Source organism: Ochotona princeps, chromosome 10 (assembly GCF_030435755.1).
Source record: "Ochotona princeps isolate mOchPri1 chromosome 10, mOchPri1.hap1, whole genome shotgun sequence".
Lineage (NCBI taxonomy): Eukaryota > Metazoa > Chordata > Mammalia > Lagomorpha > Ochotonidae > Ochotona > Ochotona princeps.
In genome coordinates this window covers 9,750,679-9,760,064 of record NC_080841.1, presented here as the reverse complement: position 1 = coordinate 9,760,064, position 9,386 = coordinate 9,750,679, and the positions used below count along the sequence as shown (strand labels likewise).

The window sequence follows — 9,386 nt, the reverse complement described above, 5'->3', positions numbered from 1 at the left end:
TGTTCTATTATTTCTTATTTCACTATTTCATCATTTGCTCTTAATTTTTTTTCTATATCTTTGAATTTATTTCCAATATAATCGCAGTCTTTCTGTATTTAACAAATAACTTAGACTTGTAAACACACATCAACGTTCATTTTGAAACGATCCTTTTATCTTCTTGTTTGTGCTTTTTCAATTTCTTAAAATACAGTATTTTTTTCATTTTCGATAATCCCAATATGTGCAGACTTTGTGTATCCAAATACCAAAGATATTGTTTGAACCTCTACTCTTCTCAGTGTAGCTAGTTTGGGCTGGATGAGGCACATGAGAGATAGGAACTTGGCACCAAATCTCATTGTCATGACAAATTTGTACAATTTCCAATTCCCAGGAAATTCGGAGATGGTCAAGTTTCACCCATTTCTCCCTGCCGCTGTAGGAGAATACCGCTCCCTAGTCCTGGCCCACAGAGGAGAGCCCTTCCAGATGCTCAGCACCGCCTGAGGTGGGGTCTCCAATCAGGCCCCCGGTCCTATCTGGGCACAGCTTCTTTTTCCTCGGGTCTGTGAAGTCTACACGGTGTGGCCCTCGGACCTCAAGGGGCTGTGAGAAACGCCGTCGGGGTTTTCTGTTCATTTAGTTTAGGTGTCCTCTTCAATGCTAATGTACTTCTTCTGTTTTCTGCATTCACAAAAAACTAAAGAACAAAAACCATCTGGGGAGCAAATGCGCTTAAACCTGACTACATAGGGGGAAACAAGGAGGCCTATCTCAGCTCGTTGGTCGGGAGGCGGTCTTGACTACAAACTCCACGCTTCTGAGGAGGAAATCCCTGCACGCTGCCGCGCCCCAGTTTCCTCCCAGGCTCCCGAGTCTACCGCCCCTCCTTCAGACTCCCCCGCCCCGAAGCGCGGCCTCACCGGCGCGGTCACCGCCAGCCAGCCAGCCGCCCTGAAAACCCGGAGTAACGGACTGCGCCACAAGCGGCATCTCCACAGGACCAAGGAACCTGCGACGGCGCATGCGGCTGGGGCTGGCGGGGGTCGGGGTGTGGCGCAGGCGCACTGGCGGGCGCAGGGCCGCGCGCCGGGGCCGCTGGCGGCTGGGAGGCTGCGCGCGCGGCTGACGTGTGCGGCGGCTGAGGAGGCGGTGGGGCTCCGGGAGGGGAGGGGGCGAGGCGGGGGGCTGAACCCGGAAGTGGGGAGGCGCTCGAGTGAGCGCGCCCGGAGTGGAGCTCGGCGGCCGGCAGCCAGCGGGGGAGCCCTGTGTTCCCGGTAATGGACTTGCGGGGCTTTTGCCCACGGGTGACTGGGTGGGGTGGGTAGCGGGTTGGCTGCACCCAGGGCGTCCTCTGCCTGGCCGGGGCCTGGGAAGGCTCGTGGGCTGCCCACGGTCGTCCGTCAGGTTGACCCCGCGTGTCTTGCTCTGCGCCCCTCCTGGGGCCGTCTCCCGCGAGGCGGTGTGGACTCGGGGGGCTGGGGGGGAACCCCCTGTCCCTCCGGAGCTGTGCCTTGCTTGCCTGGGAAAGCCCTGCTCTTGGAGACTCGGTTTCGCGCGCCGCCACGGCCTTATTGTCGCCATCCCCGCGCCCCTCAACCCCGGCTGCAGCCCCCCTGAGCCTGCACGACCCACGACCGGGGAAGCTCTGCCTTGTCAGCCCGATCTTGTTCCCTCTCTCCGTCTGTCAGGCCTGGAAGGCGTGCCGGGACTTTCTTTAAGATTATTCTTTTGTTGGCTGTCTTTTTGTGACCTGGCCCTCCTTGTTCTTCCACCCCCCACTCACCAGGCGTGAGTGTGAGCTGTGATTTGATCGCCATGTACTTGTCACTTGGAGGCTCCGAATGCCGCCGACCTGCTTAGGGTTGCCTGGCCTCGGGTCTCTTACTTGGCTCTTGGACTCTTTTTGCAGACCATGAAACGCTCGGGCACGCCCCTCCAGAAGCTGTTATCCAAGACAATCTAGCGTTCACTTACAAATCCCTAAGACTCGTATGAAGTTTCTTGTTCTGGAACCGCAGTAGTGCAATGAAGAAGAGGAGAAAGGTTACTTCAGATCTTGACGAGAAGATCCACCTAGGCTATCATAAAGATTCTTCAGAAGGAAATGTTGCAGTGGGCTGCCAGCCAGTGAGCTACACGCATTCTCCAGAAAGACCAACTCCTGACGCTTTGCACTGCTACCAGGAGCTGCCTCCCTCCCCAGATCAGAGAAAGCTGCTGAGTTCCTTGCAGTATAATAAGAATTTGCTGAAGTATTTGAATGATGACAGGCAGAAGCAGCCCTCTTTCTGTGATTTGCTCATCATAGTGGAAGGGAAAGAATTCAGTGCACACAAAGTAGTGGTCGCTGTTGGCAGTAGCTATTTTCATGCCTGTTTGAGCAAAAATCCAAGCACTGATGTTGTCACCCTGGATCACGTAACACATTCAGTTTTTCAGCATTTGCTTGAATTCCTTTATACATCAGAATTTTTTGTGTACAAGTATGAAATACCTCTTGTTTTAGAGGCTGCAAAATTTTTGGACATTATAGATGCAGTGAAGCTACTGAATAATGAAAATGTTGCTGCTTTCCAGTCAGAGCTAACTGAGAAGTCATCACCTGAAGAAACACTAAATGAATTAACTGGACGACTGTCCAATAATCATCAGTGCAAATTCTGCAGTAGACACTTTTGTTATAAAAAGTCCTTAGAGAATCATTTGACTAAAACACATAGGTCTCTGTTATTAGGGAAAAAACATGGGTTAAAAATGCTGGAGAGAAGTTATTCCACAAGAAGATCAAAAAGAAGTCGAAAGTGCCCCGTGAAGTTTGATGACACCAGTGATGGTGAACAAGAAAGTGGGGATGGGTCAGACAATCTGAATCAGGAAACTTTTGATACAGAGAAGTCAGACAGAAATGATTCCGAGGACCCTGGAAGTGAATATAATGTTGAGGAGGATGAGCTAGAGGAGGAAATGTCCGATGAATACTCCGACATTGAGGACCAGAGTGAAAAAGAACATCAGGAGGCGGAAGAGGAACCCGAGGCTGGTGATTCTGGGGGAAATATTCGTGAGAGGTTAACGCCAGTCATCATTCAGAACAGTAACAAAAAAATACTGCAGTGTCCTAAATGTGATAAAACGTTTGACCGAATAGGTAAGAAAGAAAAAGAGCTTATTTTCTGTCAGTAATTTTGCTTTCCATGGATATTTTAAAGGTGATAATTAAAAACTAAACTCTGAGAGTAACTTTTGAAAGGAATGCTTAAGTATACTTTGGTTTTTAATACAAAGTTTATCCTGTTGTTTGAAATTTGCTGTGACTCAGTAACTCATTCTAAATATGTATGTTAATTTTTTTCTTTCTTGTGTTCTAAGAGTAGGTGACAGATCTTTTGTTCATGTGAGACACTCCAGAGTATCAATTATTATCATATAGAGCTTTGACTTATATGCCAATTAAATTTTGATGATAAGTGCTACATCTTTGAGTTATAAGACTGAATTAAATTGTAGTGTATTTAACTATTTGTATGCTGTTTCCCCTTGCTCAGGGTAATATGTGAGTTACAAAAGCTTGTGTCATAGCTTTTCTAGTATTTGATACAGTTTATAATTGGGTTGTTTTAGACTAGATTTATAGATAATTAAAAATTAAATTGAACTAAGCATAATCTAGTCCTGCAGTTCTAGTCTTTAGAAAGTGACCTAATTGCTAGTACCAATTACTAATTATCGTGAACAAATAAATTTTACCCTATCAGTTAAAAGTAGGTAGGAATGTGATTTGTAAGCTGAAGCTTTGTGTCCATGTATGTATAAGTTCAAGATGTCTAGTATTGCTAGTAAAATAGCTTTTGGAAATATCTTTGTGAACCATATTAAGGTGAACTGAACTGCAACAATTATGCTTTATCATATAATTTAAGTTATGAAAGTGAGAAATATGTTCTGCCACGTAACAATGATGAAAAGTACATAATGAATTTGACTTTGTAAAATTATTTATATACTTCACTATATCTCCATAGGTCTTGCAATATTGAGTTATTTATATCATAAATGGACATTTGTCTTATGTATTAATCATTTGCTGTCTAATTATGCTCGGTGCACATGGGTATACCAATGTTAGCTTTTTTTAAATAATGTCTTGAATATTTTTCTCTGAAAATATTTTTGATAATCCCATTTAATAGTTATTTTTTGTGAAGCTGTTTTGTTGTAAAGCTGTATAGAGTGGATGAAATAACTGGTTGAGTAACTGAGTCACTTAAAGCGTATGTAGGAGGAATATTCAACAAGTTCATGGGAAGTTCATGTAAAAAACTATGTATGGATCTCAAAACTTTTTTGCATCAAAATTATCTTTTAATTCTATATTTCCACAAACCAGGCTCTGTAAATTCTGCGGTAGAGTTACAAAAAAACATGATGAGGGTGTTTATAGAAGAGAGGAAAGAGTAACTTTTATGTGTTGAGGTGAGAGCATTTAATCTTTCCAATAGATTCAACATCTTAGACTTTGTTCCTAGTATATACTTCCTGTGTTCTCTTAATTGACCTAGTTTGATTTAGAGATAAGCAGGAATCAGTTAATAGATGACATTGTAGGTTCAGCACATAGATCTCAAACTGTCTTGTTGAATATGAAGAATGTGTGATGTTTCATGAAAGAGGAGTTTAACTTTGGGAAAACTATATAATTCTCAGCCTGTATTAACGCTGCCAAATTCTCTAGTCAAAAACAAAACAAAGCAAAACAAAACTACATTTTTCTTCACTCGGCATTTCCTTAAATCATTTCACCACAGGATACTAAATATCTCAGAAAACTAGAATTTTGTCCACACAATTTGGGGAGACACACCTTGAAATTAGGAGCTGATTACTAAAAGGAAGGCATTGTATGTACAGAGTTTTACCAAGTTCCATACAGATAATTGAGGGACTTAGCAGGCCACATTATGGATTTATTTTCAGCCCATCTTGGCAAATCTGTTTACATATGTTTTTTTTTTTTTAATCCCCTACACCTCATGTCACCCCCTTGCTTAGCCACTTTAGGACTGCTTAGTTTTCAATAATACTTTCTCATCTCATTACATGGACATGTCTGTGTGTCTATCCAGAATGTCCCTCTAGTTTTCCTTAGTACTGTTCTTAAGCCCATTGCATTATCATCTCTCTATATCTGTCCATGAGGATAAGCTTTAGTGATGTCAGACTTCTAGGATTTTTGAATCCAGTTCTTGGCTTAGTTGCTGAACCTATCTATATGTGCTTTTGAGTGTCATACGTAAAGTTAGATAATAAAGTAGTACTTCATTGTAAGGGAGAAAGATAATATATAAATGGCATAATTCTCTTAAAGGCCATGTAGAACAGAACCTGTGAGCTCTAAATGTCCTCTGTCCATCTCTTCTCATATCTCACACATTGCAGCCACTAGATAATTTGGTTATTTATTGGTCTTGGTAGAATGAAGCTAATACATCTTACTCTTGTGTAGTATTTTTTAATATCTCTTGGATACTGATCTTTTCAATATGAGAAGTTTTCGACAATTGCTTGTTTCTTTGGACCAGGATAGAAGGTTGGTGTGTGAGAGAGTGTACTTGGGAGCCTAGAAGTGGGCTTCTGAGAGGCGGAAAACTCCCAGGCCTGCCGGAGCCTTTAGCTCCACAATGTAAAATCTGTTGATTTGATTTCTACTAACCTGATCCTTTGGATTTTTTTTTTTTTTTTTACCTTTTTTGTATATTTCATACTTTAGTGAGATATCTGGTTTTACTACATTTTTTCTTAGGCTACCAGCTGTCCTTTTCACAGAGAATTCTCATGCAAATAAGAGGTCTTTGATCTTTCTCCCTATACTAGAAGCCTAATGGTTAGAAAGGCAAAATAGTGACATGACAGATGGGGTGAGAGAAAATTTGGATAACGCCTTTTTTATTGTTCCTACAGAGAACTAAAATTCTTCCTTGGGTTAAATTCATACTCTTTTTTAGAGGTAGAAAATGTTTCATACAGTTTTTTGCATGTGACTCACTAGTACATCCTGGTAGATCCCACCTGTCCTTTTTTCATAAGTAGTTATGATAATTATTGAAGGCCGAGTATTTTATTCATGTTCTCTTTAGGGTATGTTGTATAATCAGATTCCCAAAAGATTCCAAATAGAATTAAGATTTAGCAATATCAGATTTATAATAAACGCATTCATTGATGTTTCTCTTTGCACACAGAATTCAACGGTGATAATTTTGCTTGGTCCATATAATAAATTCTGAGGCGGGAGGTCTTTTTCTTCTTCTTTTTTTAATAATTTTTTTTTACAAATTAGGGAGAGTGGGAGAGATTTTCCATTCACTAGTTGAGTCCTCAAATGGCCACAATTAACAGACCTAAGCCAGGCTGAAACCAGGAGTCAGGAAGGGACTCAAGTCCCTAGGAACTAGGATGTCATCACCTGCCTTCCCAGGCACAATTAGGGGGGAATTGTGAATCCAGCTGCTTGCTGATGTACCTGGGAAAGAGGAGGCGGATGGTCCTAGACCTTGGGCCCTTTTGTCCATGTGAGAGACCAAGAAAAAACTCTTAGTTCCTGTCTTCAACCTTGCCCAACCCCAACTGTTGTGCCTGTTTGGGAAGTGAACTAGCAAATAGAAGATCTCTCTCTGTGTGCTTCACTGTGTAATTCTGCCTTTCAAATAAACAAAATAATCCTTTTTTAAAAAAAGCAGCAGCAGGGCCAGGCATGGTAGCCTCGTAGCTAAAGTCCTCACCTTGCATGTACTAGGATCTCATATGGGCACCAGTTCTAATCCTGACACACTGCTTCTCATCCAGCTTCCTACTTGTGGCCTGGGAAAGCAGTTGAAGATGACCCAAACCTTGGGACCCTGCACCCACATGGGAGACCCAGAAGAAGCTCCTAGCCCCTGGCTTCAGATCAGCATAGCTTTGGCAATTGAGGCCCCTTGGGGAGTGAATCAGTAGTTGGAAGATCATCCTCTCTGTCTCTCCTCCTCTTTGTATATCTGCCTTTTCAATAAAAATAAATAAATCTTAAAAAAAAAAAAAAAGCAGCAGAGCAGCCAGAGATTGGAACTCTGGTAGGGCACGCCACTGTTGAAGGCGATGGCTTAGTCGGCCGTGTGACAGCATGAGCCCCACAATGTCAGATTTGTTCACATGAAAGTATCTAGTTTGTGACTCTCGAGACACAGTTTGAGTTGGGATTCAGTTCAGAAAGAAGCTTGGATGAAGTGTCTTAATACTCTGTGCTACCTGTTGACAATTAGAAATTGAAACTTTGATAATTTTGAAATGAATATTTTGATTTATTCATTATTATTGAATACTCTAACCAATAACAGTGCAGAAATAGATATAGATGTTTAATTTTTTTGCTGGTTGGTAGACACACACACACACACACACACACACACACTCCCATCACAGGCTACTAATTGATTTAAACATGGAGTTAATTTGGATCTTAATCGTTTTGTTCTTACCAACCCCTAAAACGTCTGCCTGGTCTTTTGAGTTAAGAATTCCCTTTAAAATTGCGTCTTCTGTTATGCAGTAATTATTATCCATGCAAGTAACAGAGCCTATAATACATATTTGCATACAATATGAATTTAAAACTTAGTAAAAATTTATTTTGCCTTAGAGATTCTTGGTCTAAAAAGATTTTCAAAAATTTGGCGCTAGTTTTGGCTTTTTAGCTTTCATTTTTTTAAGATTTATTTTTATTTATTTTTGTTGGAAAGTCAAATACACATAGAGGGGGAGAGACAGAGAGGAAGATCTTCCGTCCAATGATTCACTCCCCAAGTGACAACAACGGCCAGTGCTGCGCTGATCCAAAGGCAGGAGCCAGGAACCTTCTTCAGGTCTCTCACGCGGGTGCAGGGTCCCAAGACTATGGGCCATCCTTGACTGCTTTCCCAGGCCACAAGCAGGGAGCTGGATGGGAAGTGGGGATGCCGGGATTAGAACAGGCACCCATGTGGGATTCTGGCGCATTCATGGCAAGGACTTTAGCTGCTAGGCTACGCCGTCGGGCTTGGCTTTTTAAATTTCTACTTTCTTTTTCTTGTTTAAATCAATAAGTCTGTTGGTTTGTAGGAAAACAAAAGTTTGAGTGTCAGAATGGTTGTGGTTTTTAATTTAACTACTATGTCAGTAACAATTTTGATTTGCAAACAAATACGTGAACTTCCTGACTTAAACACAGGGAAAATGCTAACAATTATTAATGTAACATGTTTGTATAAGATGTATTTACATAGAAGAAAAAATATTGTTGAACATTGTTCTTATATTTAAATATTTTTGTTAAGTTCCTGTTCCTGTTCATTTAGGAATAAAAATGAAGAGATTTAACATTGTGGGATCTTGGTGCATGCAAGGCAAGCTTTAGCTGCTAGGTTACCGCACCGGGCCCTATCTTTCATTCTTAAGATCCTTCATTCTTAAGATCTTTCTCTCTGTCTCTCCTCCTCTCTGTATATCTGACTTTGCAATAAAAATAAATAAATCTTTTTAAAAAAGAAATTATACATAACATGCACAGTTAATCTCCAATTAAGAACGGTCATGTTTCAGAAATTGCTGTTATTTAAAAATCCAATTGAATACTGTTAATGTTCACATGTTGTTTTTTTTTTTTTACTGTGTTTGCATTATTTGCAGGCTTTAAGCAATGATCAAGGGATTTTTTTTTTTTTTTAATTTCATGCAGTGACTTCTGTCTTTGCAGTGTTAGCTGGGATGCCTGGTACTGAACAGGGAAGTGGTGTTGGTGGGGTTGTGTATGTAGAACATTAATGGGGAAGCACACCCAAGTGGTGCAGGGAGAGAACTGTGGGACCAGTAGTGGCAAAGAGACAAAGTGAAATTCTTGGAGAGCTGACGCCTTAGTTTGACTTGTTACAAGGGCCATTCATAAGTCAGGTGAATCCAGGTGTATGTTTTTATGTGTGTGTACTTTATTTCCTTTTTCTTTGCAAAGCAGAAAGAGAGAGGAAGGCAAAGACGGAGAGCGGCACGTCATCCATCTCCTGTTTCCTGAATGCCTGCAGCAGCCAGGGAAAAGCCAGAGCCTGAAACAGTCAGGTCCCCCACGTGGGTAGCAGGGGCTCAGATACAGGGGCCATCGCCTGCGCCCCCCAGAGTGTAGGTTGGTAGGAAGCAGAAGGTGCTTGGGATAAGCTGGGGTGGGACTGATTCCCAGGTGCTGTGATAGGGGTGTGGGCATTTCCAGCAGCGTGTTCATTGCTGTACTAAATACCCACTCCTCCAGATTCATATTTGCCTGTGTGTCTGTACTGGGACTAGTAATACAAATGAAAATAATAACGACTAGTATTTGTCACTGCTAATTATATATT

At 41.8% G+C, this 9,386-nt stretch overlaps 1 protein-coding gene across 1 annotated transcript in view; it reads left to right on the top strand.

Annotated features, from left to right (window-relative positions):
- Window positions 1–1,168: 1,168 nt before the first annotated feature.
- The window catches only part of ZBTB41 (zinc finger and BTB domain containing 41), a 39,945-nt gene continuing 31,727 nt past the window's right edge, over window positions 1,169–9,386 (top strand). Inside the window, exons 1-2 of the mRNA XM_004578798.4 lie at window positions 1,169–1,262; window positions 1,898–3,136. Coding sequence (XP_004578855.2) covers window positions 2,014–3,136 — 1,123 coding nt within the window. The 5' untranslated portion in view covers window positions 1,169–1,262; window positions 1,898–2,013. The remainder of the gene's footprint in view (window positions 1,263–1,897; window positions 3,137–9,386) is intronic.